This window comes from Galleria mellonella, unplaced genomic scaffold, assembly GCF_026898425.1.
Source record: "Galleria mellonella isolate WM207_F2 unplaced genomic scaffold, CSIRO_AGI_GalMel_v1 utg150, whole genome shotgun sequence".
Lineage (NCBI taxonomy): Eukaryota > Metazoa > Arthropoda > Insecta > Lepidoptera > Pyralidae > Galleria > Galleria mellonella.
In genome coordinates this window covers 509,001-530,210 of record NW_026442002.1, presented here as the reverse complement: position 1 = coordinate 530,210, position 21,210 = coordinate 509,001, and the positions used below count along the sequence as shown (strand labels likewise).

The window sequence follows — 21,210 nt, the reverse complement described above, 5'->3', positions numbered from 1 at the left end:
TAGTAACATTTTATTCTCGTATATGGCAACAAATCAATTATTGGAGGTAGAAGGGCTCAAAAGGACTTGTATCCAGAGCCGTAAAACATATTATTAAAAAAAATTGAGGTAGAAAGAAAAAGAAAACGGGTGGTTGGTGCTTATTCTCTAAAATGGAAATATAAAATTTTATCGTTGTCATTTTTAAATAATTAAAAAGTGATGAATTTAATTCCATAGTCTTGAAATATATCGGAATTTACTATGGTCGTTATTGTTTATATAAATTACGTAGAATTACGTAGTTGTTTTTTCGGTGAAAGGACACTTCAAGATTCGAATCTTTAGAGGAGAGTTCAAGATAAAAATTTTTAGTACCTACTTATAACATTTACGAGGTAATCTCAAGTAACTTTATCATGCTTCAGAGAACTGAGCGATCTGAGAATGTTGTAAGTCAGTCATTATGATCATTGTTTGAATTTTAACAGTTTTACCAGGGAGAGACTCTGTCCAAAAGTCGTTTGCTTGGACATCTTTATCCCATTATGTTTCTACCGTGAAGCGGTTGTGATTGTATGGCTGTGTATCGGTTTGAAGAGTGGGATACGGTAGTGAATTTACAGGGTATAGAGGAATAACACCTGAGTCCTCAAGAATGGCAACGCATAGGGATACCCCCCATGGACGAAACAATATACTCTGTTATGTCCATGGTACTGCTCATATTTATAGGCAACGATTATTACATACTATCAGGTTCCGTCAGCTTGTTTGCCGTTCTAAGTTACATAAAAAAATCTAATTTACGTGTCGAATTTATTTTTAAATTTTGTCGTACATCTGTTAATTATATTCTTGCACGGGGAAACGGCGACCTACCTACACGATAACCATGATCATTGATACCTACATGATTGTATCTATGTTATCATAGATAGTGAAGTTAATATGCTCTGTATCGAAGTCGTAATGTTAGATAGTGGTTAAATATGTTTTTCTAAGTAATCTGTTTAAAAAAAAAGGCGGGAAACTCGAATAAGAACAAGCGGGTTTTTTAAATTTTTTTTATTAATTTATTAAAACTATCTCTATCAATTCTTATTATTGAATAAAATATTATATTTTCACTAAATTCAGCGACAGTAATATAATTAGCATTCATGGGGAAGCGCAGTTGTAGAAAAAGGAAAAAAAAAAGATGACGATTCAGGTGATGTAGACCATGAACCTTGTAATGACAAGGATATATATTCGGAAGATACTTCTACTGACTCAGAATCTGAAATTGATAAGGCCGATAAGTATAAACCTTACTACATCACAGATTATATTAGAAGATATCCCGAGGAATCCCCTGGGACAGAATTTGTTGTCTTTGTAGAATCCTCAGATAGTCAGAAAACCATTGGATCCAGAGACTTGCTCTCACTCTCCTCCTGTTTAAAACGATTTAATAAAGGGGTAACTTATCTTAGATCTATAAATAAATTCAAAATCGGAGTATACTTTCAAAAGCCAGACTTAGCCAATGCTTTTTTAAATAATAAAACTTTTTTAAATGACTACCATTTTAAGGCCAGTATTCCTGCTTCTTCAACAGAAGTTACAGGCGTTATTAGAAATGTACCTACAAATATATCTAATAAAAAAATATATACTATGATATCGAGTTCTAAGAAAATTATTGCTATTAAAAGAATTTTAAGAAAAAATACCTTGACTCATGGATATGTGTTACAGCCAACTCTAACCGTGACAATTACTTTTGCTGCATCTGTATTACCTGAATATCTGGATATTGGAGGTTGGCGCCACAATGTCACTCCATATATACCACCAGTTAAACAATGCTACCGGTGCTTGAGGTATGGACATTTAGCTAAATTCTGTAAGAATTCTGAGCGTTGCAGCATCTGCAAAGGTGAGCATAATTATAAAACTTGTACAACTGGAATGGAAAACGCTATTTGTGTACACTGCAATGGAAATCACACAAGTGTATCACCGCAATGCCCTGTTAAACAAAAGAAAATTGCTGAAAATAGATCTAAATTCAGACCTGCTTCTTTTGGAGATATACTTAGCACTGAAATATTTCCTAAACTGGGTAACAAACCTAAAAAAAATGTAGACCTAATTTCAATTCTAAATTCTGATAACAAGAGTTTATCACTTTTAATAGAAAGCATAATCAAACTTATTTCACTACATAACACAAAGAACACATCTATTAACACTAAAAGTGTTTTGAATGTGTTATATGATACTTTTGGTAATAGACCTATTTCACAAAATTCAATCGAGACCAATTAACTATCATACAGTGGAACGCTCAGAGCCTACTGAGCAATCGACATATTTTTACACAATTTTTAAATGAACATCATATTCACATTGCTCTCATCTCAGAAACTTGGCTAAAATCACATTACAAATTAAAAATTAAAGATTATTGTATAGAACGAAATGATTGTGGTAATAACCACAATGGAGTAGCGATTATTATACATAATAGTATTAGATATAAAAAACTTCACTCTTTTTTCGACAATTCTTTGCAAACTATAGCTATTAGTATTGAAGTTAATAATTCTTGGTATTATAATATGAAGTTAATAAACTTTTGTTAAATCGTATAAACCTACGTCTCGTTAATTGGGATCTTTATTCTGAAGCTGTTAATCAATTACTTTTGGATTTCGAGTATGATGTCAATGAACCCTTAAACAATTACAATAGGTTCTGTAAAATTATTTTGACAGCTGTGGAACGTTCCGTTCCACGTAGGAACTTATCAAATAGCGGTGCAAATACTTCAAAGAGGCACAAACATATTGCAGTACCTTGGTGGAATAACAGGTGTGCGACAGCTGTCAATGATAGTAAAGCGGCTTACCTTAGGTTTAAACAAAATCCAACTCTCGATAATTACATAAATTTTAAAAGAGTTCAAGCTGTTAAAAAGTTAGTAATTAAGCAAGTAAGACAACAGGGGTGGCAGGAATTTTGTTCCAAATTTAATAGATTAACACCAATTTCCACTGTTTGGCAAAATATGAGAAAACTAAATTCAAAACATCGTCAAAATCATTTTAAAGATATATCATGGGTCAATGATTTTTTACGCAAATATACTCCTGATTTTGTACACTCACCTTTTGATGACAAACAGTTTAATTCTGTTAATTCATGCCCAAAATTTCTCACTGACCCATTCTCAATTGATGAAATATCCAGTGCAGTAAAATCTAGAAAAGATACAGCTAGTGGCCTTGATCGCTTAACATACAATATGTTTCGATTGCTGAATAAAATAAACCTTACTAAACTCTTACAAATTTTTAACGATTTATGGAAGGACTGTATTATCCCACCAGAATGGAAAATGGATTGTTTGATTCCAGTAATTAAACCCGGTAAAGATCCTACAAATTTCGACTCCTATAGACCTATAACATTGACGTCCTGTGCAGGCAAATTATTCGAACAATTAATTAAACAGCGTTTAGAGTTCTTTATTGAAAGTAATAGTATATTACCATCGAATCAATTTGGTTTTCGCCGTGGATATTCAGCGCGCGAAAGTTTAGCGAACTTCTATGTCGACCTTAGTACTGCTTTGAATAACGATGAATATGTTCTATCTGTTTTTTTAGATGTCGTAGGAGCTTTTAACAATGTAAATTTAACAGTTCTATCTTCGATTCTATCCTCATTTCTTCCAATGAAACTTATCGAATGGATTTATAATTTTCTTAGTAATAGAGAAGTGTATGTTAAAGTAAATAGTAAATTAATAGGACCTAGGTTAAGCTCTAAAGGAGTATGTCAAGGTGGTATTTTAAGCCCGCTACTATATATTTTATATATCTATAAACTTAATTTAGTTTTAGGAAACAGTGTGAACAACTTGCAATTTGCCGATGATTTATTAATTTATATAAAAGGAAAGAATATTATTGATATGCAATTAGTGTTAAATGAGTCATTAAAAAGACTTGAGAAATATTTTTCTCTTCTTTCCCTCGATATTAGTTTAACCAAAAGTAAAGTAGTTGTTTTTCATCAAGTTCATAAATATGTTCCATTAATGAATATTATATATAATAATCAAACTCTTCCAACAGACTGTAGCGTTAAATTTCTGGGGGTAATTTTTCATCAAAATTTAAAATGGGATCTATACGTTGATTGCTTAGTAGATCGTGCTTTAAGAGCCACTAATATAATAAGATCTGTAATTGGTCGTAACTGGGGAGCTGATCCTAAAATTATCCTTTTACTTTACAAATCTCTTGTTAGAAGTAATTTTGATTACGCTTTCTTTTGTTATGCCTCAGAACATAAATTAGTAGAAAAACTCGAAAAAATTCAAAATATGAATTTAAGACTTATTTTAGGTGCTATGTATACTTCTCCAATTATCTCAATGCAAGTAGAATGTAATTTGCCTCCTATCCTTCTTCGTTTCGAATACCTAAAACTCAAATTTCTCTTCAAAGTTTTTTCAGTTTCCAATAACCCACTCATACTCAAATTATTAAATTGCCCCATTTCTATGTTTTTGAATAAAACTATTATCAATGATTTGAATTTACGAGATGAATATAACATCTATAGTAGTAAGATACTTCCTTGTTATAATGGCCTTTATGAGAGTAAGTTCTGTAAGATCAAAATTGTTATACATAAAGACATAAAAGAAAAGCACGATATGTATGAGACTTTATCAGAATTTATTGACTACAGGCAGATATATACAGATGGTTCCAAAAATGCACTTAGCACTTCAGTGGCTTTTTACGATTTGTCTAATAGATTTGGTCACGGTTATAAAATTTCAACTTTGGCTAGTATTTACACAGCAGAAGCAAAAGCTATATTTTTAGCATTAGAATACATAGAAAAACAGGTACTATATTCGAAATGGATTATAATTACAGATAGTATGAGTGTTCTTATGGCATTAAAAAATAACACAATCATTTCATCATCAAACTACTTAATTCAAGAAATTCGTAATAAATATTATCATCTCTGTACTATATATGGAAAAGATATTATCTTCATCTGGACCCCTTCACATATTGGAGTGTTTGGGAATGAACAAGTAGACACTTTGGCTAAAATTATTAATTCAAGTGCTGCTCGTGTTCAAGATTTACCCCTTTGTTACTCAGATTGTAGTATTGGAATACATAAAATCGTTACAACTAAATGGGAGGAGCATTGGACTCAAATATTACAGACTAAAGGCAAATGGTACCGCAAAATTAATTGGCGTATTGGAAAACCGTGGTTCTGCAAAGGAAAGGACACAAACAGAAAATTTTACACCAATATTTGTAGATTACGAATCGGCCACGGACATTTCAACGAACACCTGCACCGAATGGGCATGATCGCTTCCCCATCATGCACATGGTGTAACTCAAATACAGCCCAATCTCTACATCACCTTTTTTTTGATTGCTCTGAATTTGTCATTCAAAGACACATTATGTTTGACGAACTTAGGATTATCTTCAAAAAACCCGAAAATATCCCGCACTCAATCCCGCTTCTCTTAAGATTTCCTTCTTGTTTCAAAGCTATTTTCACTTATATTACTACAACATTCAAGGAGCTATAAGAATACTTTTATTGAATTGCAAGACAATGATTTTTTATAATTATTTATTTTTAATTTGATAAATCCACTGGTTTAAGAAAACTCAAGAAAAGATATTTATGAAAATGTACTTACCGGATTTGACAAATGAAATATTGAAGATTATGACAATAATTGAAGCGACATTAGAAAAATAAAATTCCAGACAAATTATCTTTTTGAAGACTAGGCTGCATGGTCTCCGACCTTAGCCTGTTCCAAACGGAACAAACGTACTAAAAAAAAAAAAAAAAGTAATCTGTTTAAAATTATGGTCTGTCATTATAATTGAATTTATTATTTTTTTCTTTCAATTAAATTTATAGGTAAATTAATATAATACCTATTATATCTATTATAAATAAAAATCTCTCAATGTCTAAATTACTTGCATGTCGCGGTTGTCTGGCTACAGACGTAAAACTATATGATTTGTTTGAAAATAAGCTATGGGAAGATTTTGGGAGATTCGTCGGTGTTCCGGTTAGTGTTTATTTTTATTTATTTATTTAAATAATTTAATTTTTCATGCATTCAAGACAAAAGTGTTAAAAAAAAAACAAGAAATAGTTAAAAAAATAATAAAATTATCTATTTACTGCACTGGCCGTTTTTTAATTTTTATTTTCTAAGTAGGTAGATATAATTTTAACAAATTGAAATTAAAAAAAAAACCTGTTAGACTTTTATAATGAATTTCGAATATTTATCTCCTTTTATTTACACTGTAAATGTATCAGATTAGAACCCTTTTTTATTTACTATTTTTGTTTTTTTTTATTCAAGTAGGTACATTTAAGTATTTTGGAACAGCCCTTTTTAGTGATTTTACCGCCTAGTTCGAAATGCAATTCAGCTAATAACGGGTAAGAAACTCGGCTTTAGTAATTTTTATTTATTTATTTATTTATGTTTAGATATCTTGGATCCATTTTTGTTAGTAAGTGTACTTAAAAACTATGTTAATACTTAATCACTAATAATGATCTAGTCCTCTCGGCGAGCATTCACACGAGAGGACTATCCAATTTATTAACAAACATGTTCAGGGTACTGTTGCTACTCCCGCATATAAGACGTAAACCGAAGCTGTCTTTTTACGCCAGACTGCATCAAAACTATCTATGCGAGCGTCGGCAAACATCGCTGAGGTGCTACAGAAGCGCGGGAGCCGCAACAGTACCCTGAAACTATTATTAAAGTAATGAAAAGTTAACAATGGGAAATAGAAATATAAAAACTGCCCCTAAGGGTATCCACTGACTAAAAATTGTACTAAAAACTATTGACACTATCTGTTAGCCAACATGTGATATGAAAAAAACTCTGGTTAACAAATAATAAGCTTCAAACCTTATAAGCTTTCTTTTACAACTAATTTAAAAAAGAGGAGGGTTTTATTTTAGTAATATATTTTTTTTAAGTTTGTTACTTCATAACTCCACCAATTATGATCAGATTTGGAAATTTTTTTTTTCTTTATTTTGTTTGTTTTCTTTTTTTTTTTCTTACAGATTGGTTACATAGAAATATTATTAAAAAATCATTAAGTAGTTTAGTTCTTAAATCAAATAATTAGTTTTGTCATAATTAAAATCTGTTTTTTTTTTTATGGGCCTTTATTTTTTTTTTCATAATAAAGGGTGGTGGCATTAAATTTTTTTAGTTCAGAAATATATGCATGTATTATTATTTTATTTATTCTAATTTTTGTAAAGGCTTCCTAGGCGACTATGCCAGCCCCTTCCAGCAAACCTTTCCATGTGAATTGAATTGATATGTAAAAATAAAAAATGTTAATAATAGAGTAGAGCAGCCCTGTTGTTAGTGATATACCTTATCAGGTAGAACTCTGCGGTTCCTGCTGGAAACCATCATGGTTAAATTATAGTTAATTTCATGCAGAGCGGTAACTGACCTGCTTTCATCCTCACTGGTGCTGCTCCAGTGTATACCAATAGCACAGGTGGGATTGCCACTTTCTTCATAAAAGATAGGTATATTGCTTGCAATGCGGCTGGTGCTGTCACTAGGAGGGGAAGCGATTGTTAGTAATACGGACTTCCAATCCCCATTGCCAGCAATATACACAGATCGACGAACACATGGTCCCACCTGGAAACCGTCGTGCTGAATTCCATGTGTATTCATCACGATGTGCTAACTGACCTGCCTTTTCATTCTCACCTATCATCTCTCACTGGTGCTCTGTCAGCGTATACCGATAGTATAGGCGGGGATGTCACTTATTACCCATTATAAATAATGCGTATATTGCTAGCTTTTAACCCTTAAAAGCTTGATTTTTTAAATCCAATTAAAAAGTATATAAGTGTACCCTTTACTAATGGGGAAAAATAGTAAAAGAATCAATACGATATTTTTATATATGTGGTATTAGATGTTTCTAGGAGGCGTGTGAAAGGAATAGTAATGAGAATAAAGATGATGAGTGAAAGAGATGCATGATACAAGTATGATTGATCGACGAATGAATATAGCAAGATGGCGTTTATTTTATTTATTTATTTATTTATTTTGTGATACATAGGTAACAATGGACGGTGAAACAATATAAGTCCTCTATGATCAACCCCATCTATCGAGGTATACAAATTTACAATTACATAAGAAAAAATTTTTATTATATAAAAAGAAAAATCAGCAATGTCACATTTATAGTAAAAAAATATAATTATGGAACTTTATTACGTTTATCTTCAAGGAAAGCGTTACGTATCGAGTACTGTTAAAGAGCTGCGGAGCAAATAAATTGATAAAAATTTAATATAGTCTGATTTTCCGGCCACGACTTCCCACGTATATTGATTTTGAAAAAAAAAAAAAAAAAACATTTGGTAACATGTAAACAGCCAAATATTAAAATAAAATCGATTGTAGGCGCCCAATGCGATTTATAACACCGCTATCAAATTTGAAACTTCAGGCGTTTAAGGATTAATGTGTAAATTTTTTTTTGTAGGTGTTATCAGGCGACGGGTACCCTCATCACCTTTGCAGCACGTGCACAGCACTCCTGCAGAAGTTCGTAGCGTACAGGTGCCTCTGCAGGAAAGCACAGGACTTGTTAGAGGAGGCCGAGCTACGTGGAATCCCAGTAAGTCATCATCCAGGCCTTGTTTTATTGTTAACTAGCGGTTCGACCTGGCTTTGCACGGGTGGGTTGAATTTTTGCCAATAATCTATAGTCCATAGAGGTAACAAACATAAAGGGGAATCTAGACCGTCCATCTTTTTAAAGTAGATTGCAAATTTGGATCCAAGATTTCGGTTTACTGTAATCATACAATATGTCTAGGCCTTTATATACCTATCGAATGATATTTAAGTAAATCTGAAAGAGTCTTTTTTTTATACCACAGAAGTGGTAAACAAGTTGCAAACAAGCCCACCTGATGGTAAGCGGTCACCGTAGCTTATAAACGCCTGTAATACCGGAGGTATTACGCGCGCGTTGCCGACCCTGAAGAAACCTCTTTGCCCCCTTTTTGAAGAACCCCATGCTGTAGTTTCTTGGAAGAACCTCGGCATAAAATATAGTTTATATAAATGCACGATAGAGTCTGTCGTGCATTTTTTTTTAATGGATGATAATGGTATGGTAGCCCCGTCTGCGCTATCGGTATACACCGGCGGGGCACCAGTGATAGATGACTAATGAGGATGAAAGCAGGTCAGTTAGCCCATCCTGGTGAATTCAACTAGAATTAGACACGATGGTTTCTGGGGGGAACCATGTGGAGGTCGGTCTGACAGGGTATATTGCTAGTAATGAGGTTATTTGATCTCATTACTTACAATCCCTTTCGCCCCTTTATCGTGCATTTAAACACGTCTCCCATTCGTGTTTCTGCCGTGAAGCAGTGTACAGTTGTTTGAAGGGTGGGATATGGCAGTGATATTACAGGGTAAGAGAGGCATAACATCTTCAAAGGTTATTACGGGCGGCACCGTACACTCTAACGTCCAATGGTACTGTTCATATCTATAATTGACAGTTACCAGTTTCAATTGAGTCGGAGGTTAGCTTGTTTGCCATTCTAAGTTGCATAAAAAATTCGCGAAAGTTGAAAATTAACTATAATGGTGTATTGTGTCCAAAAGTTTGAACACCATATTCTCTAACCCCATAGATAACGACGTCCTACATTCGCAAGATTGATCGCAAAAAGCACATGTTAAACAATAATGTTAAAAAAGAATTATTTGATAACATTACAATAAATATAAAAGAAAACGTCGAAGATGCGGTGGAATCAAAGAATAGCTACGACAGAGTTCCAGATTTGAAGCTAGATGATAATGAACAATATTGTGTAGTTGCAAAAAAAGAAAACGCAATCGACAATAATTCAAATAATGACGATACAGAGTTTATAACGGTTGATAATAGACAAATACCAGAGACAAAATTTATAAACGTAAATGACGCAGATCATAAATATGCCCCTGAAGATATCACACTGTCCAACGTTAAAATTGAAAATAGAGAAAAAAGAAAAACAACAATAGATCTAACGAGCGATGACGATTTAAAAAAAAATAATAAAATAAAGAAAACTAAAAAGAAAACGGTTAAGAGGACAATAGTAAAGAAGCCGAAAGACGTAAAGTTGAACGGGATGAAGAGTAAAAAGAGAAGTACCGTTGATATAACAAAGGAGTTTGCTGAACAGTACAACTTTACACTGACATTGTTGACCCGCGAGGAGCAAATAGAAGAAATAAGAGTCTTAAAGGAGACTCCCACGTCTAAGATACAGTGTGACGATTGCGGTATGGGGTTCAACTATAAAAATAAATTCTTCAACCACTACCGTAGTAAACACGACCCGTCGCTCGGGGATTATGTATGCACGATTTGCAACACGCGTTTCCGCGAGAAGCCCTACCTGCACTGTCACTACAAGACTGTGCACAGCTTCAAGTTTGTCTGTAAATTGTGTAATTTCACAACACGAGCGCGGCCTACGGCAGCCGGGCATGCCGCTTACCACGCAGGCAAGAAGTTCACGTGTGAGTGTGGCAAATCTTTTGGGCACAGCACGAGTTATTTATCTCATAAAAGGTTAACCCACACGTCCAGTTTGGTAGGCTGCGAGTATTGTGGTGAGGCGTTTATCAGTGAATGGGGATTGCGCGCGCACAAGAGAAGAATCCACGGGGATATTTTAGAGACGTCTATGTTTGAATGCGCCAAGTGTAAAGCCAAGTTCAGGACCGGTGACGCTTTGGCCAAACACGAGAGTTTGTCTTGCGAAGGTTATAACTGTGTGAATTGCGGTGAAACGTTTGTAGCTGGAAATCTGTTGACCTATCACCTGGTACAGAGTCATAATCACAGGAACAGCAGTATAGAGTACAGTGAATGTGCCACGTGCAACGCCAAGTTCCACAATCAAGCGGCGTTGTGGAGGCATACGGCTGATAAGTGTGGTGCGGTGGTCCCGTGCTTGCAGTGCGGGGTAGGGTTCCCCACAGACGAGATGATGAACGATCACCTGAAGACGCATTCGACTGACGTGTTCAAGTGTGAAGTGGTAAGCTCCCTCAAAAATATTACAATAGTAAACTTATTATAGATATAAACAATTACAAGAAATAATCACAGTGAGAAAACAATGGGCGGCCTTATCGCTAGAAGCGATCTCTTGCAGGCAACCTTTGGATGGAGAGGAGTAATTATAAACAGTTTGATCGGAGGCACAAATCTCTGTTTGTTTTTAAACACATATAGAGATATGCATACGTACAACAATGTGAATATATAAATGTATATTTAAAGTTACTGATACATACTTAAATAAATCCATACATACACATAAATTTGCCGTGCATGTCCCAGAATAGAATAGGTTAATCCTTTCTTTCCCGTGAGTGTCGTAAGAGGCGACTAAGGGAAGGCGAGGGATGGACAGCAACATCTCTCTTAAAAGATCTTTAAAGTTTAACTGCGGTTGCCAACCTGTCTGCCGAGCTTTTTCTCAAACATGCTTGGAAATGTGAGCATTATTTTGACAATCTTCTTCGAGATAAATCAAAATTGCCGTACTGTCCAGATGCATGCGGGCAGCGGCCGGCAAAAGTTGTATGAAAATCCATATCTGTCGTGTTTTGCGGCCAGATAAATTACTATGTAAACTCATATCTGTCCTGTAATTTAAAAATGGAATGACCTTTTACTACGAAATATGGCTACCAAGGAAGTAACTAATAAAAGGTTTTATTTAAATTTCGAACTGGCTTGCAAATAGAAAGCTATTTATTGAAAAAAAAAAACAAAGGAACATTATGGCGCGTGAAAAATTATTATTGTTCGTTATTCGGCATTGAACTTAAAAAGTAAAATTGTGTTTCTGATTTCCGCGCATTGTTTGAGAAAAGTACTATACAAGCCTTGGCCACAACTAGGCATTGATGGACTCACGTATGTTTGCCTCGGCTACGCCTCGGCCCACATTTGCACATTCGTCCATCAATACCTCAGTTGCTGGCCGCTGCTGTAATGTACTATATTATTATTATTATTATTAAAAATAAATCATTCCAAGTGCAAGAAATCCTTCGTTTCTGCGTTCAATTTTGCCGAGCACTACGCCAAACACGCCGTAAGGAGGGAGCACGTGAAAGTGACTAAACGGGCCAAGAACCCAGCACTCCGCGGTCTGCAGAGCGGCGGCAAGCCCACCAAGATCGCCAAGCGGATCATGTGTGAAGTATGCGGATTTTTATGTTTGGTAAGTTTCAGATTTTATTATACATGTGGTGAGATAACACTCACCAATGTTTATTATGTACAATGTATATCAACTTTTATAATTTAATTGAATTTTTATTAGTTAAAAAACACGTAGACAAACTAACATTTTGTTATATTATATATATATTTATAACACGACACTTGGTCACGGCACTCGCTCGCAAGATGCGTGCGCAGGTCGCGCAGGCGCTTTGTGATTGTCGGCTGCGTGCGCATACCGCGCACGGGCAGCGACCAGGGAGAGTGTTTTGTTAACTTGAACAATTTAAAAATTTATTCGTTTTATTGTAAAATAATTATTGTTCTTTTTAATTTATTTATAAGATGAACCCTACTATCAATCCTACATACATATACTAGCTTCCGCCCGCGACTTCGTCCGCGTGGCCGGGACATTATTTATTGGACGCCTCCGTTCCATATAGTACGGACTGTGGTCACCCATCCTAATTGGAACCACGGGTGGGGTTGCTTAACTTGCATAATCGCTACGACCTTGAAGCAATCACTCGCTCCTCATTGTATTATATACTTAAACGATAATTACGTACCTAATACCTTCATAAAGTGTCAGCCAATACAACCGATCGGTTATTTTATAGCATTTCATATGTGATCCTTTAGATTGGTATAACTTTTTATATTTATGAACCGATTGAAATAAAACAAACGCTAAATGTTAAGTGGAGCAAACTGTAACACATTAGTGGAAACCGCATTCAAATTGGTTAAGCCCTTCCTTAGTTTAGCGTGTACAAACGTACAGACAAACAGACGAAAATAAAGTCATTGTTTTGCATGCACAAACAGATCGACAACTACGCGGTTCCCCCTGGAAACCATCGTGCTGAATTCCATGTGTATTCATCACGATGGGCTGACTAACCTGGCTTTTCATTCTCACCTATCACCCTTCACTGGTGCCCCGCTGGTGTATACCGTTACTGCAGGCGGAATTACCATTCCATTATCATCCATTACGAAAACATGATACGACAAGAACTAACCTCGATGGATTCTAGAATTTTTTTTTTCAATGGATGAAAATGGTATGGTAACCCCGCCCGCGCTAACGGGATACGCTGGCGGAGCACCAGTGAAGGGTGATAGATTAGAATGAAAACAGGCCAGTTAGCACATCATGATGAATTTATCAGGAATTAACTATGATAGTTTCCAGGGAGAACCGCGAGGAGGTCGACCTGGTTGGGTATATTGCTAGCAATGGGATTCTCAGTCTCCATTACTAACAATCCCTTTCCCCCCTGGATTCTAGATTGAACCGCGTCGAGGGTCACCTGCTAGGGTACCATTTACCATTATATTATCGTTCATTATAAAAAAAAAAGACCTGCAAAGGCTTTTACATCGCGTCAAGTAACAATTGTGTATTTAAAATATGTGTAAACCACACAAAGGTCTTTTTTTTTTAATATTATTTCAAGTGCTTTTACCTTCTTCAGGTATATCAGCCCTATCGTACCCTGAACTGGTTTCTCAAGCAAAACTTTATCTACTCTCCCTAGACGCGGAAAGAGAAGAATTAATGGGCATCGATAATTTATAGAGATGTTCAAAAAATTTCTGGTTTAAGTTCAGCTAACATAGATTGAATAAGGCCAGCGTTAAATTTATTCAAGTTAAAGTGGCGCATGAGTTCTTCTCTTTCCTTCGTGTTAACACGACACTCTAATAGGATATGATGCACGTCATCGATGGTATTACAGGTTTGACAATGGGCTGACAAGGACTTTCCCATCATATGTGCAAATTTTTTTGATGGATAATAACCAGAAATTTAGATAGATAGACAGATAGATAGATAATTTATTTGCATTACTTACTTACAGCACACAAATTACAACATACATATACAAAAAAAAAAAGCGAGATAACATAAATGATAAAAAAAAATACACAAAGCTAAATACAATTTTCGTTTGTGAGTTTTTTTTTTTATACCACCGAGGGGGCAAACAAGCATACGACCCACTTGATGGTAAGCGGTTACCGTAGCCTTTGAACGCCTGCAATACCAGAGGTATTACGCGCGCGTTGCCGACCCTGAAGAAACCTCTTTACCGCCCTTTTGAAAAATCCCATGCTGTAGTCTCCTGGGAAAACCTCGGCAGGGAGCTCATTCCACAACCTGAGTGTTCGTGGGAGAAAGCATCTCTGAAACCGCGTTGTACGCCATGTTACGTACACTATACGTTGTGTGCCATAGCAATGCAAAATGGCCACAACTCAGTTTGTTGCTTCGCCCTCAAAAGAGCAAAGCACTGATATTCTGTCGCGGCCAAAGGGAATAGGGTAACGATAAAACAATACTACCAGATTATCCGTACAGTAAACAGACAGATATGACAGTCTATCTAGCAGACAAATGGAACATGGAGGTAACTTGCTGGAATGTCTAACTTTTGCCTCTCAATTGAGAATTTTTGGAAATTAATTTTGTAACTGGACTCAGTGCTTAGTACTAATTTTACTAAATACATTTGATTTTAGGAGAGTGCGTATCCAACGCATCTTAAAATTCATACGGACGAGAAAGACTTCACGTGCAGCGTGTGCAACAAGCGTTTCCGGGTGCTGATAGCGTTGCAGGTATTCTATTTTTTATTATGCAACTTAGAATGGCAAACGAGTTGACGGCCCACCTGATGGAAAGTGGTAACCGTCGCCTATAGACATGAGCAGTACCGTGGACATAACAGAGTATACTGTTTCGCCCATGATACCCCCCCGTGGGTTGTCATTCCTGTGGACTCGGGTGTTATTCCTCTGTACCCAGTAAATTCACGCCATATCCCACCCTCCAAACCGAAACACAGCCATGCGAACACAACTGCTTCACGGTTGAAACACGAATGGGACAAAGGTGTCCAAGCAATCGACTTTTGTACAAAGTCTCCCTCTGGTAATATATGAATAATGTGGACTGAAAGACGATGGTAGTGACAAATCGAAAAGGGAATGTTGCGTTGGTTTGGCCATTTGGAGAGGATGGATGAAAGAAGGCTTACGAAAGAGATTTATCGAGCAAGAATGAATGGAGATGTCGGTAGGGGCCGCCCTAGACGGACGTGTGTCGACCGAGTAGGCGACGTGCTGAAGAAGGGCCAAATTAAAAGTACCCGTAACCGGCGAGCGTGTATGAAAAGATTGATGAATGTGGAGGAAGCGAAAGAGGTTTGTTTGAATCGAAGCATTTGGCGTTCCATTGTTTCTGCCTACCGTAATGAGAGACAGGCGTGACAGATATGTATGTATGTATGTATGATTTTTTTTCCAGTGTCACATGAGGGTACATACAAACGAGCGACCGTTTGAATGCGACCACTGCAAGAAGAAATTCAAATTGCGAGGGGCGGTGGCCCGACATATTATGGCTGTAAGGTTTTTTTTATTTTTTTTTTACAACACATGGGGCAAACGTGCATGCGGCTCACCTGATGGTTTTTTTTTTATACAACTTAGAATGGCAAACAAGCTGACGGCTCACCTGATGGAGAGTGGTAACCGTCGCCTATAGACATGAGCAGTACCGTGGACATAACAGAGTGTACTGTTTCGCCCGTGATATGTCTGACATCCAAGTTTCCATTCAATATTCATTAAAAAAAACTTTGGCCCACAATATATGTTTTATTTCTACAACACAGGGGGCAAACGAGCATGCGGCTCACCTGATGGTAAGTGACTACCGCCGCCCATGATCACTCACAACACCTACGGCATTGCAGGTGTGCTGCCGGCCTTTTAAAAAGGAATATGCTCTTTTCTTGAAGGTTATGTTGTCGTATCGGTTCGGAAATACTGCTGCTGGAAGTTGATTCCAAAGAGTGGTTGTGCGTGGAAGAAAGTGCCTTGAAGTTGCACGCTTTACCACTACAGTTGCTGCTAGTGACAAGTAGATTAGTAGCTAGTCTACCAGAGGGAGACTTTGTACAAAAGTCGTTTGCTTGGGTACCTCTGTCCCATTCGTATTTCAACCGTGAAACAGTTGTGTTTGCATGGCTGTGTTTCGGTTTGAAGGGTGGGATATGACAGTGAATTTACAGGGTACAGAGGAATAACACCTGAGTCCTCAGGAATGGCAACGCATGGGGGGTATCATGTGCGAAACAGTATATTCTGTTATGTCCATGGTACTTCTCATGTCTATAGGCGACGGTTACCACTTTCCATCAGGTGGGCCGTCAGCTTGTTTGCCATTCTAAGTTGTATAAAAAAAAGTTGCTTATAGGGAAAAAAGGAGTATAAAAAATACTTACTGTCTGGAAAACAATTTTTACTTATTTCTTTTACTAAGTTCAGTAGAATAAATAAAATATAAAGAAGGTTGCTTATGTAGAGTGTTCACTGTAATGAATTTTGCTTTCAGGTCCACCTCGGTGTGAAACCACACCAGTGTCATCTGTGTCAGAAGTATTTTCAGACGCCGTCTTGTGTCAAAATGCACATTAAAACAGTACACATGAAATTACCAATGCCGCCGCGTACAAGGAAACGTCGGCCGAAGTGTACAGAGTAGGAAAAAGCGCGGGAAATTAGTTTCTTTTTTTTTTAAGTACGTTTGTTCCGTTGTGGAACAGGCTAAGGTCGGAGACCATGCTGCCTAGTCTTCATATTTTATCTGGTATAATTAGTTCCTTTTTTTAATACTTGACTATTTTTTTTTTATAAAACATGCAATGGTATGAGTGCTGACGAGCTATCTGATTGACAGTGGAAATCGAATTTAAATGACACATTCGCTCAGAGAAGTCCTCGACTTTTGTTTTAAAAACATGTAGGTACTGTATAGTTTGTATAGAGGTTGGTGGACTGTTCCATGGTCGAACAGCTTGCACAATAAAAGTGATCTTGATTTGTCATTAAAATTATATATATATATATATATATATATATATATATATATATATATATATATATATATAGCTGTTAATTGTTCACCGCTGAACATACGCCTCTCCCTACTGGGGAGTAAAAATCAATATGAAGTTATTTTCTGATAGATTTAACATAAAATGATTTATTTATTTAAATTAATTATTAAATTAATTATAATGTTTAATTATGATGGCACGTAAAACTGTAATTACGCGAAATTATCAAATATAAGAAATAAATGTGATAATAATCAAATGTCCACCGCTGGGCATACGCATTCCCCATAAAGGGAGTTTTGCCAGCAGCTACCAGGCTTGGCAACTGCAGTTAAGCTTTTAGAAATGTTTTAAGAGGAACGCAGCTGCCTGCTCCTCAACCATTAGCCCCGTGACCGAGCATTTTTTTGACAACATTAAAACATCGCTTTGACAACAAATAGCGTTATGAGTATAGAGCCATCTAGTGAGATTCTAACAAACAATAACAATGTATCAATAAAAATAAATCGCGGCATAACAACGTCAATAAATATAAAAAATTCAAGAGAAGATCTAAATCACATCTTTTAACCAATTGTACATGATAATTCTATGCACTTATACATATGTATATATATATATATATATATATATATATATATATATATATATATATATATATATATATATATATATATATTTATTTATTTACATATTTATTCACAATTTGTGTTTGTTGTATTTACATTATTTTCACCGGTACCTTTCCCGCGCTGGATTACACAAATTAAATTATCTTCTCTCTAACTACACTGGGTTTTTTTTGATGGGTGAAAATGGCTTGGTAACCCCGCCTGCGCTAACGGGATACGCTGGCGGAGCACCAGTGAAGGGTGATAGGTGAGAATGAAAACAGGCCAGTTAGCCCATCATGATGGATTCATCAGGAATTAACCATGATAGTTTCCGGGGGGAACCGCGAGGAGGTCGACCTGGTTGGGTATATTGCTAGCAATGGGATTCTTAGTCTCCATTACTAACAATCCCTTTCCCCCCGTCCGTTTGTTGGTGTGTATTTATTGTCAGATTGTAGTCGCTTTTTTGTGAAGCAAATATACTTGTTTGTAAATACAATTCAGGATTCTAAGTATAAAAATAATAATAATAAAAAAAATTTAATATTATATTATTCTTTGCTGCTTTTTTTTTTATGGCACGGTACAAAGTGCATCCGCCAAAAACAAAGTTTGGGAACTTTGCTATGTTTGTCATGATTCGAGTTTTTTTTTTGCGAGGCAATATTTACCCATTTATAGACACACGTTTCAGTATTCTAAATTTAAATGTTTTCAATCTAATCTGTCTACGTAGCTACTCGTCCGTACATCGGTGTGTATTTATTTTCACAGTTGTAATAGCTTCCTTGTGGTGCAAAACATACTTGTTTAAAACACGATTCCGTGTCCTAAAGTATTAATATACTTAAAAAAAAAAGTTTAATGTGTTTATAAAATTGTTTTTTGGTTTGCTGTATTTTGTTGATATTTGCGTAAATATAGTTAATATAAAAGTAAAATATTAAAAAAAAAAAAAGAGAGAAAAGAAAGCTTTTATAAAAGCAGTGTGTTTTTATTTTGCCTTATTGTCCAAGAAGTTTTCATCTACTGTAGATACTTCTTAATATAAGACGATATTTCTTTGGAAATATTAGATCTTGTTTTTTTTTCTGTTTGTAAATTGTCCCGATGTTGTACACCGTTCTATTCGCTGACATAGATGCTCCTTTCCACTTTGGGTGTTGCTGAAAGAGATTTCTTTTCGAGTTAAGCTCGCCTTTGTACATTAGATTACCTCTGTCATGTTTTTATGTACTATCAGAGTGTACAATAAAGTATTTGAAAATATATATTCTATTAAAGAGTCTTTGACACTATTAGTTAGAATGAGTCCTCATTATCAAAAATATATATTTATTTGGCAACAAGATTACCATAGCAAATTTAAAACGAGATTTTCTTTTTTTTTTTTTTGTTTTTTTAGTAAGTCTGTTCCGTTGTAAAACAGGCTAAGGTCGGATACCATGCTGCCTAGACTTCAATATGATAATTTGTCTGGAATTTTATTTTTCTAATGTCGCTTCAATTATTCAGTCATAATCTTCAATATTTCATTTGTCAGATCCGTTAAGTACATTTTCATAAATTTCTTTTCTTGAGTTTTCTTAAACCAGTGGATTTATCAAATTAAAAATAAGTAATTGTAAAAAATCATTGTCTTGCGATTCAATAAAAGTATTCTTATAGCTCCTTGAATGTTGTAGTAATATAAGTGAAAATAGCTTTGAAACAAGAAGGAAATCTTAAGAGAAGCGGGATTGAGTGCGGGATATTTTCGGGTTTTTTGAAGATAATTTGAAGTTCGTCAAACATAATGTGTCTTTGGATGACAAATTCAGAACAATAAAAAAAAAGGTGATGTAGAGATCGGGCTGTACTTGAGTTACACCGATATTTTCTATTCCAACAGAGCACAGAGTAAGAAAATCCAAGTGACATTTCCTTGACAGCTACACATTGACATTTTAGATAATGACAACTTAAATTTCATAGATAAAGACTAAATGAAAATATAAAATAATGAGATTGATCTTTTTAGAGCTTCCATCTACGTGCTAGACTAAATTACATTTCAGACTACATTTAGAATAAAAACTTAGACAGCTGTTTCTTATTGTAGTTGTAACATTCCTCTATAAATTGTGTATAAAGCATTCATAGATACAGCATCTCCGTTGTTGGTCCTGTTTTTTGTTTGGTCTCGACTTTTCAAGAAATCCTCACAGAATGCGTTCATGAAATGTAGTTTCTTATTTTTCTCATCTTTAATAAATTGTGTTCAATGTATTCCTGGATTTAGTTTGTATTGCGAATTATATTTTTGTTTTCTCTGTGAAGTTATTGTGGTATAATCAGGTAGCTCTACTTGCTACGGAGTTTACGATACTGAGGACGTTCTTCTTTCAAAAAAGATCGCCAAAGTTTCTAGTTCCGTATAAAGTAACTCACAATTGTGTATTACAACGAACGAACGAACAACTATTGTACTTTTTCTTAAAAAAAAACTATTGATCGGTTCCTATTTATATTTTAATAAAAAAAAATATTGACGTATTATATTTATTCTTCGTAGTTTATGGTTTTATCTTTAATTTACTCACTTTATTAAAATATAAAAAAAAAGAAATTAAATTGACAAAACAAATTACTTCTCAAAACTGAGGAGTAACAGTAACAGCTTTCCGAGACCAAGTGCGTATTCGAACAAGCTGCATAGAATCAGGGTGTCCCGTCCATGCAAGAAAAAAGATTTCGAGCTACACTGTCGCGATATTTATCAAAATTAGGGTAATTTCACCCCGTTTTCAGAAAGTTTCCATGATTTAAATGAAATTAAAGATCCAGCGGTGAAGAAGTTAATTCTACGTGATGAGTATCACTTCTCGGCATGATGTTTAAAGCATTCACAGATGACATGTTTTTATATATAGAGCAAGTATTGTTGTCAAATAAAAAGTCTGCATTTGATGGATCCTTTCTCAAAGTGTTTTGAATGTTTTTATTGGATGTTTCATTAAGAATTCTCACCTTCACACATTCTGCTCTTTTATCATAAACTACCTGTAAAATTTGTTCAATATTTTTTTAATATTAAAACCTAGGCCCAAATATAGTTGATATTTTATCAAAAAGGTTGGATGGAGTGAGATTTTTGGGTTAATTATTGGCCCAGTCTACTATTTCTTGAGGATTCCTGAGATTATATTTTTGTATTTTTGTATTTTTTGGAGACCTCATTCCTTCATAAAATGATCGCCGAAGCGTCTCTTACCGTATAAGCCAACTGAAAATTATCTACAAAAA

General features: G+C 35.2%; 1 protein-coding gene and 1 long non-coding RNA gene across 5 annotated transcripts; one reads left to right on the top strand and one right to left on the bottom strand.

Annotated features, from left to right (window-relative positions):
* Positions 1 to 1,032: 1,032 nt before the first annotated feature.
* On the bottom strand, positions 1,033 to 2,811 carry LOC128200066 (uncharacterized). Of its 2 annotated transcripts, none has more exons than XR_008252518.1 (3): positions 2,673 to 2,811; positions 1,698 to 1,895; positions 1,033 to 1,261 (listed from the first exon to the last, which is right to left on the bottom strand). It is a non-coding gene; the product is annotated as an uncharacterized LOC128200066 (long non-coding RNA). The 2 variants fall into 2 exon arrangements; XR_008252517.1 differs by having other exon boundaries at positions 2,628 to 2,755.
* Positions 2,812 to 5,863: 3,052 nt separating this feature from the next.
* LOC113519490 (zinc finger protein 91-like) lies at positions 5,864 to 20,908 on the top strand. 3 transcript variants are annotated; one of them, XM_031911827.2, is made up of 7 exons: positions 5,866 to 6,115; positions 8,616 to 8,750; positions 9,787 to 11,193; positions 12,205 to 12,390; positions 14,925 to 15,023; positions 15,712 to 15,810; positions 16,804 to 20,908. In XM_031911827.2, the coding sequence occupies exons 1-7, from the start codon at positions 6,008 to 6,010 to the stop codon at positions 16,951 to 16,953; spliced, it is 2,184 nt and encodes a 727-aa protein (XP_031767687.2). In that variant the 5' UTR covers positions 5,866 to 6,007; the 3' UTR covers positions 16,954 to 20,908. The 3 variants fall into 3 exon arrangements, with proteins under 3 accessions (XP_052748110.1, XP_031767687.2, XP_052748111.1); XM_052892151.1 differs by lacking the exon at positions 5,866 to 6,115 and adding an exon at positions 6,353 to 6,498; XM_052892150.1 differs by lacking the exon at positions 15,712 to 15,810 and having other exon boundaries at positions 5,864 to 6,115.
* The last annotated feature ends 302 nt before the right edge of the window (positions 20,909 to 21,210 follow it).

Bases quoted from the DNA above. Each gene is read 5' to 3' on its own strand.
- LOC113519490 (XM_031911827.2), top strand. From the start codon at position 6,008: ATGTCTAAATTACTTGCATGTCGCGGTTGTCTGGCTACAGACGTAAAA. The intron at 11,194-12,204 runs GTAAGCTCCCTC...AATCATTCCAAG, and splicing joins ACGTGTTCAAGTGTGAAGTG to TGCAAGAAATCCTTCGTTTC. The intron at 15,811-16,803 runs GTAAGGTTTTTT...TTTTGCTTTCAG, and splicing joins TGGCCCGACATATTATGGCT to GTCCACCTCGGTGTGAAACC.